The 15,697-nt window shown below is 41.2% G+C and overlaps 1 protein-coding gene across 3 annotated transcripts in view; it reads right to left on the minus strand.

Moving 5' to 3' along the window:
• Positions 1 to 15,697, minus strand: part of atf6 (activating transcription factor 6) — an 82,508-nt gene that overhangs the window by 18,488 nt on the left and 48,323 nt on the right. For 2 of the 3 annotated variants that reach the window (XM_034293771.1, XM_034293770.1), the window contains exon 15: positions 9,458 to 9,533. In XM_034293771.1, the coding sequence (XP_034149662.1) occupies positions 9,458 to 9,533 (76 nt within the window). Of the gene's footprint in view, positions 1 to 6,482; positions 6,568 to 9,457; positions 9,534 to 15,697 lie in introns of all 3 variants that reach the window. The other variant, XM_029121399.2, reaches the window with a different exon arrangement.

A 15,697-nucleotide genomic window follows, 5' to 3' on the forward strand; every position in this document is an offset into this window, starting at 1 on the left:
AGCAAAGACGCAATCGTGTGGTCCCCAAACCTGACACCCTCCGGCCCCTGGCTGCGCCTAGAAATTCTGTCCATAAAAATTATGAACAGAACCGGCGACAAAGGGCACCTGCCATCATTTTGTGATTAATCACATTAAATGATGGCAGGTGTGTAATGACTTCTATTTAACATGAGTTTGACTGGTGTATGGACTACATAAATTGTTATGTCTGTATTCTTGTTTTCTTTAATATGTGGTAAACTTTGATGCGAATCCTGTTGTAGACTGGTGGCTCAATTCCAAGCATGCCAGGCGCTCAAATTTCAGAAGCACTTGGACAAAATATTCTACGACAATTCCATGTAGTACGTTGTAGTAGAGTGTGTCAATCTGCCTGTCGGTCTTCAAAGTTATTTAGGTATGTATGAATTTAGAGGAAAATTACTGGAAAGTTAGTTTGCTAAAATATGTTATTTGCTCCAATTGGTTCAGATTTTTAAGTCGACTTGGGGACTGCTGCCTCAGAATAGTGCCGCAGATTCTAAATGGCATGCTACTTTTTGTGTAAAACGTCTTTCTTGCCACCCTTCCATAATTGCCAGAATTTATGCAATTCATGCAGACCATACACCAGTCAATCACTTAATATGATTGACTGGGCACCGATACTCCTCTACCAGCCATTGAAATCAGTAGCTCCTTCTAAGTGATTGTTGGCATTTCTGTGCCTTCTCTCACAAGTCTCCTTCCACTGAATTTTAAATGACAACCTTTTCTTGGCAATGCCTGGTTGATATAATGCTGCTTCCACTTACAGATTCTTGATCTAACTGTGTTGACTGGGATATTGGAACACTTGTACATTATTTTGTAACATTTTCCTAATAAATGAATTTGTATTCATTTCTCTGTAAGCTTTATACAATGCTCCCTGATGATATTTTTTTTGAAGATTCACAGCTTGACACATGATTCTTCAATAGTGGAGGTTTTGTGAAGCAAATGTGACAGCAGGTTTAACAGTTCCCAGTAGGAGGCCAATGGTAAGGTAATTATTTCCTCGATAGGGCAATTTCTTTCATCTGTGTAAACATGGGATCTCCACACCAAAGTGGTTAAATGCTTATGTAAGCAAAAATAATAATAATCCCCCTTCCAAATATTTCCCAACATGAAACCATTGTCACCTTACAGAAATTGGATATGAGAATCAGTGTTTAAAAAACAGAAAAAAATGTACCATTTGTAATTCTGTAATATGAGAGAATTGTTCTGACAAGGCACCGTATTTTATACTGACATCGAGTGGGAACAATGAATGATTTATTTCAATATCATCTGTCTTTTTAACTTTGCAATATTGTAAATGTGAATAGAGATACTTCTAATGCTTGGGGAATTGCTTGATTCTTTATTTGACAGGAAAATTGAGAAATATAGAAGAGAGATGTTTTGCTGAGAAAGCAGTAGGCTATATTTAAACACTGCAGAAATAGTTAAGTGTGGCAGAGGCAGTGGCTTAGACCACTGGACAACTGAAGGCCAAAAATTCTCAATATTTTGTTATGTCTGTATATATTTTTTTTCATGTTATGTCTGTATTCTTGTTTTCTTTAATATGTGGTAAACTTTGATCCGAATCCTGTTGTAGACTGGTGGCTCAATTCCAAGCATGCCAGGGACTCAAATTTCAGAAGCACTTGGACAAAATACATTGTTTTGGTTTAATTGTTGGACACACACACGCACACACACACGCACACATTCACACACAATGCCAGGATAAGGACAGATGAGAACAACAGGCCAGTAGAGCAATTAGACGAGCAGTGATTAGGGTCCAGTGAGAGTAAAGGGGATTATTTAGGTGATGATAGAAACCCAAAGCCTCTGTAATTGAGCACTAGGTGTATCTGCTATGGCAGGTAAAATGTGCTTATCAACAAAAACTATAATATTATTTATTTTAATTTAAGAAATAACAGTTTAGACATCAGAAAACAAAAACATAATGAAAATGATCCCCTATTGGAGGAATGACCAAAATAAAAAATATCTAATCGATTTTGGAATATCTCAATGTTTGTTTACCTCTAAGTATACGAAATTCATGCATTTATAAGCATTTCAAAGGAAATGGTGGTTAAGCGGCGCTTTAAACATGTTTTGTGGCAGCAGTTGTGAAACCATAGATCCGCCATAGCCGAATGGCTTTCAAGAAGCCACATTCAATGTTTGAAGAGAGTAGTAAAACAATGTTTATCTTCATCACTACAACTTCTGAAATGCCTGAAAAAAGCAAAACAAAAGGTTTCCCAATGCAATGCCCTGCTCATTCTTCCCTGCAGAGTAACAATATCACGTTCCACTGACTCATTCACTCCTCCCTGGGCTAGCTAACCACTAACCAAATCAGATGCTACATCTGGAGGGAACAAGAGATAGAGATGGAAAGAGAGTGAAGGAAACAGATTGAAGGAAAGCGAGCAAGAAAATGGGAAGACAACATAGACGATCAGTAACATTAAACAGGACCGGTTAAAAAGCCAAGAACAACAGACTGGTAAGATACAGTACAATGGATTCCAAACAGAGTTGGGTCATCGCTATGGCCACTCCCATTTAGTATTAGTGGTCTGGCCAGGCAAGACAAGGACCATAGAGAAAACACAATGATGATGTCATGGAAATCCAGGCCAAACACAAACAAATTTTAGGCTCTTAGGAAACACTTTGGCTACACCAGCATGACAAATATAATAAACAAATAAGAGGCCTTGAGGTGAACAGGTTTGCTTGCGCATGAGAACGAGAACATCAGTACATCCGCGGATGCCCAAAGTTATATTTTGTTTTGGTGTGGGGATGGTCAAGGGCAATAATTTCAGTAAGTCTTAACTTTTTGAGGGGAAGCTTTACAGAATTTTATGCTTTTACAGGCAGGTGTTGAGAGAGACAGATGACAAGGACATGTGGGGTAAAGAGTGGATATGGGTATGAACCTTGGTTTCTTATGGGAAGTTGCATTATGTTCATGGAGCCAGGAATTTTACTGCTACGCAAGCACTAGAATTTGGAAGTGCTGTACTATGAAGATACACACTACATGTTTCAAATGTTACCCTTTATGACATGGCACTAAGCTATAATCATCTAAATATAACGATATAGATGAGCAGCTGTAAAGTCTGTTCCCTCGGTCATCTGTTTGCTGACCATTACAAGGCCCGGCTGTAACAAGCTTTCCAACAACGATCAGAGGGTCAGAGTAAAAGGGAGTTGTGTAAACAGTGCAGAACTTGGCACAGGGCTAACTATTAGCGCACACCTGAGTCACACTGATGAAAAGCAAACAGACTCAAAAAACAATCAGAGCTATCTCTGGGCTTAAACATGGGTAATCTGTTTGGGTGGGGAACGGTACTAAAAACCAACTAGCTTCAAGTAGTTGGATGGAAAACATCATCATATTTAAATCAATCACTGTGAGCAAACTCAAAGGACAGGAAAATAGTGACAGAGAGGAGAAGCAGACCATTACAGTATATGGTGAGAGATCGATTTAAAGAAGTTACTAGCTACTGACATCTGAAATATACATGTAGACTACATCTGAACACACTCAGACTTACTTCAGAAGTAAGCGCAATTTTGTATCTCCAGCTAATCGCTGTCACTCTATTGAGATATATTGCAGACGCTTTGCTCCTAACTCTTGATGCTTGCTCAATGGGGTTTCAGGCTGGGTTTCTGTAAAAGCCCTTTGTGACATCTGTTGATGTAAAAAGGGTTTTATAAAATACATTTTACTGATTGGTTGATAAACATGTTGCTAAACTCCGTAAGAAAAAACACAAGTACTTATCTTTTCACAGTTTACCTAGGTTAGAAAAAGATGGACAGATGGATTTGCACACTTTGACAGGAAGTTGAGAAGGGTGCATTATTTACAGAACGGGAACTTTTCAGAGTAGTTTAACTTTCAACGTCTTATCAATAAATGACATTAGAACTCAGAGGTATGGCTTTCGTTGCAAAACAAATGTTACGTTGCCTATTTGGGCACATATTGGTGGTCCTCTACCTCCTCTCTGCCATGCGTGAACAGGGAGTACAGGATGGGACTGAGTACACAGCCCTGGGGGGCTCAGATGCGCAGAGGTGAGGTTGCCCATTCTCACCACCTGGGGTCTGCTTGTCAGGAAGTCCACGATCCAATTGCAATTGCAGTTTAGGAACAAGCTTAGCAGGCAAAATAGTGTTGAAGGCTGATCTGTAGTCCACAAACCGCATCCTCACGTATGTGTTGCCTTTTTCCAGGTGGGAGAGGGCAGTGTGTGTCGTCAGTGCAATGGCATCGTCTGTAGATCTTTTGGGGCAGTATGCAAAATGAAAGGGGTCAAAGGTGACAGGAAGGGTGGAGCAGATGTTGGTTCTGACCAGCCGCTTGAAGCACATCATGATGAAGGAGGTCAGTGCTACAGGGCAGTAGTCATCCAGGCAGGTGTTGGAAGGTTTCTTCAGTACAGGGACGATGGTGGTCTGTTTGAAGCAGGTGGGGACTGCAGACAGAGTCAGAGAGAGGTTGAATATAGAGGTGAAAACCACTAGCTGGTCGGTGCACCCCCTGAGGACACAGTCTGTGATGTGTTGCAGTCCACACCACATGCATCTCGGGTCAGAGCTGTGGTAGTTAGACTCCAACTTATCCCTGTAGTCTCTTTTTGGATCTCTGATGGCCTTCTGTAGGTCATATCTGGACCTCCTCAAAGCCTCCAGGTACCCGGAAATATAAGCAGAGGACCGTGCTCTGAGCTTAGCACGGACATTACCTTCATCCCAGGGCTTTTGGTTGGGGAATGTCTGAACATTTACCTTCGGGACGACATAATTGATTTACTTGGAGATATGTGCTGAGTCTGTGTTATTTATCAATGTCCCCAAAGGCAGCAACACAGAACATCTGCCAATCTGTTGTTTCAAAGCAGTCCTGGAGAGTGGTAAGGGATTCCTTATTCCAGCGTTGAACTGCTCGAATAACCGGTTTGTCCTGTTTTAGACATTGTCTGTAGGTTGGAAGGAGAAGAATGGAGGTGTGATCTGCCCTCCCAAAGGCCGGGCAGGGGAGAGGTTTGTCGCTGTTCCGTATTTGTGAATAACAATGGTCCACAATCTGATGCCCACGGGTAGGAAAATTAATGTGCTGGTGGTATTTTGGGCAAAACTATCCTCATATTTGCCCTATTGAAGTCGCCAACAACAATAAAAGCTGCCTTAGGGTGAGCGTCATCTAGTCCATTAATTACTCCGTATAGGTCCTCCAGCGAGTGTTTTAGGTCCTCCAGTGCGCTGGTATGTAGAATGCTGTGATTATTGTGGAGCTGAATTCTCGCAGGAGGTAGAAGGGCAATACCTTTATAGTTAGGAGCTCCAGGTCTGGTGAACAGTTTGTTGAAAGTACTGCAACATCCGAACCCCAGCGAGAGTCAACCATAATGCAGACCACTCCGCCTTTACATTTACCTGACTCTGAAGTTCTATCCTGCCGGTAGATGGAAAAATCAGCTGGGGTAATGGCAGAGTCAGGCATCATAGGGTCTAGCCAGATCTCAACAAATGCCAGCACATAGCAGTTCGTAATGTCCCGTTGGGAGATAATCCAAGCGTGTAGTTCGTCCATTTTGTTGTCCAGGGATTGAACATCGAGTACAATGCTTGGTAATGGCGGATTGCAGAGATCTACATAGGATACCAACATGCAAGGAATCACAGCAAGTGCTCCGGTAAGTAGAGAAAAAGTCTATAGTTGATCATACTGTATGAGTGACAATGCAGCATGAACAAAAATAAAATCAATATAAACAGTAATAAGCAAAAACCTGTGAAGTGAATGCGGAGCCATTGTCAGTATGACTTTTCTCTACAGCGCGCAGTCACAACTGAGTCCAGACAATGCATAATAGTAGTAATAGTACGAACACATGGAGCACTGATGGCAATGATGACAGTTCAGTGAGGTCATTATTGACGGAGATCTTCAGTGAGCGCTAACCAATCAATCAATCAAATTTATTTATAAAGCCCTTTTTACAACAGCAGTTGTCACAAAGTGCTTTTACAGAAACACCCGGCCTTAAACCTCAAGGAGCAAACAACAGCAGTGTTGAATTTCAGTGGCTAGGAAAAACTCCAATTGGAATAATTAATAAATGCATGTGGGCAATGCGTGTGGACGCAATAAATGCAATGCGTGGACCAGGACCTCATGTCCTCCTAGAGTTTAAAACATTTTGCACCCCCCCCCCCCAAATGTACTCCTGGATAGGACAGGTTGTTACTGACATGTCACCCTCCCGCACTTGTGTGTTATAAATCACTTACAAGCATGTGACCTGTAGTGTTTAATATAATGCCCTGATGAAGACAACTTGTCTGTCAAAATGTTGTTAACACATCATTGCATTAGAGCATAGCGGACTCAGCCTATAGAAGTTACTTACCATTAATGTTCATAGCAGGCAACACCACAGACATCTTTGGCCGACTTCCTTTGTTGTGGCTGGTGGCAGGAAGTAAAAGATGATCCTGAGAATGAGGAAAAGTCAAAAGGTCACAGGTCATTCGTTATGAAGAATCACACCTTGACCTAGATAAAATGCCACATAAAATCAGACAGTTTGTTCATCTAACAGAAGTTAGATTAACTTCTGTTAACTGTAACCCTTTACAGTTAAAGGTGATATAGCATGAAGAACACCTGGACTTATGTCAAATACCACATAAGACGTTGATCAGATTGCTTAATATGGAAGGAACAGGGCATTGTCCCGTGTAGAGTACAGTCTTTTAGATGGGTTTCCTGGTTCTGTGGTCACTACAGTTCCCAAGGCACTTTTCATAACTGCAGGGGTATTAAACATGGTCGCCTGGTTACATTTACAGTTTAGCTGTCATACCATCATGGCCACATAATCACCCCCAGCTTCCAATTGGGTCATTCATCTCTTTCTTCCAACCCTTGTGTAATTAATGCCATGGTCGTTGGTGCAAATCTGAATGTGTTCAGTAAACATAACTGGTGAAAGAATAGTGAAATATGTATGTAATAAAGGCATCTCTGTACAACATCAATCAGCCTGTAGTGTCCTGTGACACTTTGACCAAATCCCATACAGTCAGTAAATTAGAAATTGCAAAACCATAGAGTAACTATTAACTAACGTATGAATAAACTGCTAAAACAATGTGTCTTCTGCTCTAACAGGCCCATTTTCTATACTGTATCTACTGTGTCATCACATTGCAAAACAGTGTGGCGCCAACACAGACAAATCAAGACACTCAAAAGTTTACAGTGAGGTCATGAAGTCACAAGCAACAGTCAACATCAAAGTCCTTCACATCACTGGTGTGTCATAAACACAGTATTCAGACAGTTACCATATGAGCTAGCTACTTTCAACTCTTACCTACAGTGCCTACTATAATTATTCAGACCTCTCACCAATTGTCTCATTTAATTGAATTATAAAAGTCACAATCAAATGTAAATCCATTTTAAGGCATCCATCACAAAATAACACAACAAATTATGAAACTCAATATGAGAGACAGACAATTTCCCGATGCAGTTCCCTGCTTAAGCCTCTGACACTGAACTGTATAACAGCAGCATTTTGGAATGACAGGAGAATCAACCAACCCTAATTGACTTGCGATGGGTGGGACCATTTTAGGTAAAAAAACAAAAAGCTGACATGTTAAGGACTTCTATAAGGCAGAGACATGTAATTAAGAACAAACAATTAGCATTTGCCTAGTTCCCCTTGTCTTTTGAGTTATGACAGTATCAGCGGCTCCAACAGATGTTGAGGAAGAAAATGTTGTCTAATTTGCATTAACAAAAGGTTAAGTTTCAAATGATTAACATTTTTCCATTTGTGTGCTGAACTAGATTAAATATGTTTGCAATGTGAATCAATACTTCCTAGGAATAATCATAAGAATTGAGCAATTGCTAGCGAGACTGAAGATGAACTTTTCCATGCCAGAAACAGTCACAATATAACAGTATACAGTTTCAGTTAAGGCTTACTATAACGTAACTACTGTATGTTGTAGCCAGCAAATGTGTTTGTCTATTCTGACCCAAAACACATGCATGGATGCATACTTCGAAAATCCACCAGAAACAGTCACAATATAACCGTAAACTGTTTTATTTCAGGCTTACTATAATGTAGATACTGAAAGTTTTAGCCAGCAAAGTATTCATCTGCACAGAATAATTCATAATGCGTACTTCGCTTCGCCTGCGAGGAGATACGAACTGGGGACCTATAGTTTTCAGGTCCGCTTCTCTAACCACTATGCTATTTAACATGGTGTGCTCAGCCAGTCAGTCAGTCAGTCAGTCAGTAAGAGACATTCGCTCTTCTTGGTCAGCTCCGCTTATGCGGCCTGGCAAAAACATACTACCATGTGTGTAGTCACATGACTTGGCCCCGTCTTGTCAGCGGCATGGAAGCAACATGGAGAAATCAAACGCTGAGTTAACTGAGCAACTTGTCACAAAGAAAATCGCATTGTCTGTCGTTTGGACACATTTGGGCTTCCGTAAAGAAGGAGCACAATTATTATGATTATGAACAGTGCATTGCTCCAAAAAAGAGAGACTGACAAGCGCATAGCAACAAGTGCCTCCACAAAGCAGGTGTCGATAACACAAGCATTCCAAAATGCTACACATTATGAGAAGGACTCAAGAAGATGGAAAGAAATAACTAACGCCATTTGTTACTACATCGCGAAGGGCATGGCTCCCATAGCTAGTGGAGTGCAGTGGTTTTAAACACCTTGTTAAAACTCTCGACAGAAGATACAGTGTGCCATCGTCACCATATTTCTCCTAAACGGCGTTGGCCAACATGTACAAAACATGTCATAAAAAGGTAGCTGCTGAACTGAAGTCTGTTCAGCACTTAGCAGCCACATCTGATCTCTGGTCAAGTAGGACGATGGACCCATACTTGGGCCTTACTTTGCACTACATTGACAATGAATGGAAGCTGCGCAACAGATGCCTTGAGACTGTATATTTTCTAGTCGATCACACGTCAGAAATGATTGCACAGGGCCTGAGAGATATGCTTTCTGCATGGGAACTCAAGAAAGAGAACCTTAACGACAGACAACGACGCTTATGTTGTCAAAGCTGCACAGCTCAATGGATGGACAAAGCAGCAGTGTTTTGGACACAGGCTGCACCTTGCAATCGGTATGTGTACATCAGCTTAACAGACACAATGCTATAATATTCAATAATATAATTGTGGATATCTGGGTGGTGACTGGCTGCTATATTCTTTGTGTTTGTTTCCACAGTGGGGAGAACAAGTATTTGATACACTGCCAATTTTGCAGGTTTTCTCTCAAAGTATGTAGAAGTACGTAGAATTTTTATCATAGGTACTCTTCATGGCAGGCAACACCACAGACATCTTTGGCCGACTTCCTTTGTTGTGGCTGGTGGCAGGAAGTAAAAGATGATCCTGAGAATGAGGAAAAGTCAAAAGGTCACAGGTCATTCGTTATGAAGAATCACACCTTGACCTAGATAAAATGCCAGACGGAATCTAAAACAAAAATCCAGAAAATCACATTGTATGATATTTAATTAATTCATTTGCATTTTATTGGATGACATAAGTATTTGATACATCAGAAAAGCAGAACTTAATATGTGGTACAGAAACCTTTGTTTGCAATTACAGATCACACGTTTCCTGTAGTTCTTGACCAGGTTTGCACACACTGCAGCAGGGATTTTGGCACACTCCTCCATACAGACATTCTCCAGATCCTTCAGGTTTCGGGGGTGAGTGGAGTTTTGACCAAAAAGTTTTGTCTCATCAGACCACATGACCTTCTCCCATTCCTCCTCTGGATCATCCAGATGGTCATTGGCAAACTTCAGACGGGCCTGGACATGCGCTGGCTTGAGCAGGGGGACCTTGCGTGCACTGCAGGATTTTAATCCATGACGGCGTATTGTGTTACTAATGTTTTTTTTTGAGACTTTGGTCCCAGCTCTCTTTAGGTCATTGACTAGGACCTGCCGTGTAGTTCTGGGCTGATCCCTCACCTTTCTCATGATCATTGATGCCCCATGAGGTGAGATCTTGCATGGAGCCCCAGACCGAGGGAGATTGATCGTCATCTTGAACTTCTTCCTTTTCCTAATAATTGCGCCAACAGTTGTTGCCTTTTCACCAAGCTGCTTGCCTATTGTCCTGTATCCCATCCCAGCCTTGTGCAGATCAACAATTGTATCCCTGATGTCCTTACACAGCTCTCTGGTCTTGGCCATGTGGAGAGGTTGGAGTCTGTTTGAGTGTGTGGACAGGTGTCTTTTATACAGGTAACGAGTTCAAACAGGTGCAGTTAATACAGGTAATGAGTGGAGAACAGGAGGGCTTCTTAAAGACAAACTAACAGGTCTGTGAGAGCTGGAATTCTTACTGGTCGGTAGGTGATCAAATATTTATGTCATGCAATAAAATGCAAATTAATTACTTAAAAAGCATACAATGTGATTTTCTGGATTTTTGTTTTAGATTCCGTCTCTCACAGTTGAAGTGTACCTATGATAAAAATTACAGACCTCTACATGCTTTTTAAGTAGGAAAACCTGCAAAATCGGCAGTGTATCAAATACTTGTTCTCCCCATTGTATGTGTCATAAATGATAATGTCTATATGTTTTTAAATTACTTTTTTATAATTTTTTGTGGTGATGTTCTTGTTAAGCACTTTGTTACATGTGTTAAAAAAGGTGCTATATTTTACTTCAGCACACTATATAAATACTGTTACAACAATAAAAAAACTGTTCATATAGCACCTTTCTTAATTTTACAATGTGATTGATATTACAATGTTAAAAAAAAATATATATTTTTTTGTAAAAATAAATAAATATATATATCAAAATCATTCATTAATCTTAATCAAGGTAAAATGTTCAATTAATCATGATTTTAGGTCATGTCGTCCAGTCAGATCAATTTTAGTTAATAAAAAGAGGGTAAAATGCTCTGAATCAGGATGTGACCTCTGCAACTGACTGCCTCTCCCAACCCCACACCCCCATCCCTCAAACTTACTCCCCTCGCCCCTTCCAATGTTGAATTAAATTACAAAATGTAATCAGAAATAACAAGAAAATGCAAGGATTTCTGTCATAAAGTAACTCATTGCCTTTACTGTACGCGGACCAATCATGCTTACTTTTGTGCATCATCACCCCCAAAAGGCCCATTCTGAGCCAGGAAAAACCTTGGATATGGTCATTGTCATATCAGTCCATGACTGCGGAGTTAATGATGCCATACCATAGTTACGCATTGAGAGTGTTGCTGCTGGTCACATATTCAACACAAGAATGCTACTGCTGTCTCTCCACGAGTGGCTACCCAAAGTATGTAGATAGAGTTAAGGAAGGGAATTAATTGTTCAAAAAGCGCTCCTTGCGCACTTCTCTGGGCATTTAATGTACATTTCCCCCAGAAAAATCCATAAACAAACATCCCAGCTACTTATGTGATTATGTGGGCTACCATTTGCTTTTGAAGTTGGCCATTTGCGAAGAAGCACTCAATATTTCAACAGAATGTCATGGACCGATAGCTTAAACTCTAAAACATTTTAAACTGCTCCAAGCTATAACCAAATTATGAGCGCTCCTCTCCTCACTCCAATCTAAAGGATTTTTTCTCCCACAGAAGGCCCATGGTTCAAAACTGGGATTGACAGACAGCTAATGTGTGAGCCAGGCAGTCCCTCATGAGACTGTCTACATACCGCTCCACAACTGTCCCTATCAAACAGCACTGCTCTCAGCTCCATGAGTGAAATAATACACAGCCAGTCATACCATGACGACACATTGCCTTTCTTTTCCACGTACTTTTCCATACATGTGTAAACCTTTCCATCGCATGAACTCATGGACTTAAATTCACTGAGACAGACACCGGAGAGATGTACAGAAAAGGGGGGAAGTTAGGTTTTCCATCTGTGAGCTTCAATCTATCTGGAGTTAAGTAGGCCATAGGAAACGGGGGAGAGAATGGAGGGGTAGGAGCTCTACATTGTTGCCACCTCCTGTCTGAATTTGATCTGAACTTAACCTGAGAGGCTCTAGCCTGAAGCTGCAGGTTACTGGATAATCAGATGTCTGGCCTGATTCCTGGCCTGTTATCCCATGGGGCCAACTATAGGCCTGCTATTTCCATTCCATATGTATCCACCAAACAGTGCTTAACCAGCTAAAAAACTATGAATAGAGAGCCAGGAGGGGACATCATTTAATCTGATGCTCCCGTGCTTTATTTCAGCACCAACACTGAACAAATATCACTTAAGAGACATACAACTATAACAAACCAAAAGGGTAAAGGAAGTGAAAAAAAAGTGAATATGTATAAGCTACAACTAAGAACGGGTCTACATTTCAGTTCTCGAATGGAGAACCAGAATAGTTGAAGAAACTCAACTGTAGTACTGCAGCTCCTCTCTCAGACATCTAGCTGCTGCCAGAGGCATCCTGCCAAACAGAACTGACATGGCTGCTGCTACCACGTTGATGCTAAGGGTAGGTTGCTGGAACCTTACTGGTTGCCGGCCATGACCACTACAAGGGTTGCCATCACCTCAGACCTAACCTCACACTACTGTAAATCCAGTAAGCCACAGGTGCAACATAGCAGAGCCTGGAAAGACGACCGTGACCAGGGCGTGCCCACAAATTGACTGCAACATGATACTGTTAAACATGTTGGGTTATGTCAAGGGATACTCTATCCATCATCTCAGTCAAATTTCACACTCAAATTCAAAACCACATGTGAGCGTATCAGTTAGGGTGGATAGAGGGTGGAGACTAATCAGTGTCCCAGTTGACGACGGCTTAGCAAGGTGGTCATGATTCATCTGGATAACAATGTAATACGACTTAACTGTTACTCCAAAGGTATGCAAAAGGCTAGAATTAGTGCCTCTAGTAAGACTGGTATAGAACATTTTGAATTAAAAACAAAAACAAATGTCAAATGAAGTCCAGAGCTTTGGCAGGCCTTTACTGCAATCACATCACCGTCACACGAAAGGGAAGAAAAACAAAAGCTACACCCATTCTCAATACACACACACGCACACACACACTGCAACCCAGGAAACAAAACACAGTCAAATAATAAAACCAGCAGAGCAAAGCTGTACAAATGTAAAAGGTCAACAAGAGTGATGAAGTGGACTCAGTACGTCACAAAGGTTATTGAAGGACTGAAAGCCCCATTTTTGGTTGCTAATGCAGTTTAGAACATGTGACTAAAGGGTTAGCTCTCATACAGTGGGGAGAACAAGTATTTGATACACTGCCGATTTTGCAGGTTTTCCTAAATACAAAGCATGTAGAGGTCTGTCATTTTTATCATAGGTACACTTCAACAGTGAGAGATGGAATCTAAAACAAAAATCCAGAAAATCACATTATGACTTTTAAATAATTAATTTGCATTTCATTGCATGACGTAAGTATTTGATCACCTACCAACCAGTAAAAATTCCGGCTCTCACAGACCTGTTAGTTTTTCTGTAAGAAGCCCTCCTGTTCTCCACTCATTACCTGTATTAACTGCACCGGTTTGAACTCGTTACCTGTATAAAAGACACCTGTCCACACACTCAAACAGACTCCAACCTCTCCACAATGGCCAAGACCAGAGAGCTGTGTAAGGACATCAGGGATATAATTGTAGACCTGCACAAGGCTGGGATGGGCTACAGGACAATAGGCAAGCAGCTTGGTGAAAAGGCAACGACTGTTGGCGCAATTATTAGAAAATGGAAGAAGTTCAAGATGACGGTCAATCTCCCTTGGTCTGGGGCTCCATGCAAGATCTCACCTTGTGGGGCATCAATGATCGTGAGGAAGGTGAGGGATCAGCCCAGAACTACACAGCAGGACCTGGTCAATGACCTGAAGAGAGCTGGGACCACAGTCTCGAAGAAAACCATTAGTAACACAATACGCCGTCATGGATTAAAATTCTGCAGCGCACGCAAGGTCACCCTGCTCAAGCCAGCGCATGTCCAGGTCCATCTGAAGTTTGCCAATGACCATCTGGATGATCCAGAGGAGGAATTGGAGAAAGTAATGTGGTCTGATGAGACAAAAATTGAGCTTTTTGGTCAAAACTCCACTCGCCGTGTTTGGAGGAAGAAGAAGGATGAGTACAACCCCAAGAACACCATCCCAATAGTGAAGCATGGAGGTGGAAACATCATTCTTTGGGGATGCTTTTCTGCAAAGGGAACAGGATGACTACAACGTATTGAGGGGAGGATGGATGGGGCCATGTACTGCCCAGAATTGTCCGTATTGCCCAGCGACAGCCCGAAACCTGAAGGATCTGGAGAAGGTCTGTATGGAGGAGTGGGCCAAAATCCCTGCTGCAGTGTGTGCAAACCTGGTCAAGAACTACAGGAAACGTATGATCTCTGTAATTGCAAACAAAGGTTTCTGTACCAAATATTAAGTTCTGCTTTTCTGATGTATCAAATACTTATGTCATGCAATAAAATGCAAATTAATTACTTAAAAATCATACAATGTGATTTTCTGGATTTTTGTAAGGGGGAAAACCTGCAAAATCGGCAGTGTATCAAATACTTTTTCTCCCCACTGTACAAAAAAAACTAAAACAAGGGCAAAAAGACAATGTGCTGATAGAAGCTATGTACTGTATGGCTTTACGGATAGGAAGATATGGCATTGTCAAAGTTGATAACTACAGGTGCTGGTCATAAAATTTGAATATCATCAAAAAGTTGATTTATTTCAGTAATTCCATTCAAAAAGTGAAACTTGTATAATGTATACATTCATTCCACACAGACTGATATATTTCAAGTGTTTATTTCTTAAAATGTTTATGATTATAACTGACAACTAATGAAAAACCCAAATTCAGTATCTCAGAAAATTTGAATATTATGAAAAGGTTCAATATTGAAGACACCTGGTGCCTCACTCTAATCAGCTAATTAACCCAAAACACCTGCAAAGGCCTTTAAATGGTCTCTCAGTCTAGTTCTGTAGGCAACACAATCATGGGGAAGACTGCTGACTTGACAGCTGTCCAAAAGACGACCATTGACACCTCGCACAAGGAGGGCAAGACACAAAAGGTCATTGCTAAAGAGGCTGGCTGTTCACAGAGCTCTGTGTCCAAGCACATTAATAGAGAGGCGAAGGGAAGGAAAAGATATGGTAGAAAAAAAGTGTACAAGCAATAGGGATAACCACACCCTGGAGAGGATTGTGAAACAAAACCCATTCAAAACTGTGGGGGAGATTCACAAAGAGTGGACTACAGCTGGAGTCAGTGCTACAAGAACCACCACGCACAGACGTATGTAAGACATGGGTTTCAGCTGTCACATTCTTTGTGTCAAGCCACTCTTGAACAAGACACAGTGTCAGAAGCGTCTCGTCTGGGCTAAAGACAAAAAGGAATGGACGGCTGCTGAGTTATGTTCTCTGATGAAAGTACATTTTGCATTTCCTTTGGAAATCAAGGTCCCAGAGTCTGTAGGAAGAGAGGAGAGGCACAGAATCCATGTTGTTTGAAGTCCAGTGTAAAGTTTCCAC

The sequence above is a fragment of the Esox lucius genome, chromosome 8 (genome assembly GCF_011004845.1).
Source record: "Esox lucius isolate fEsoLuc1 chromosome 8, fEsoLuc1.pri, whole genome shotgun sequence".
Taxonomy (NCBI): Eukaryota; Metazoa; Chordata; class Actinopteri; order Esociformes; family Esocidae; genus Esox; species Esox lucius.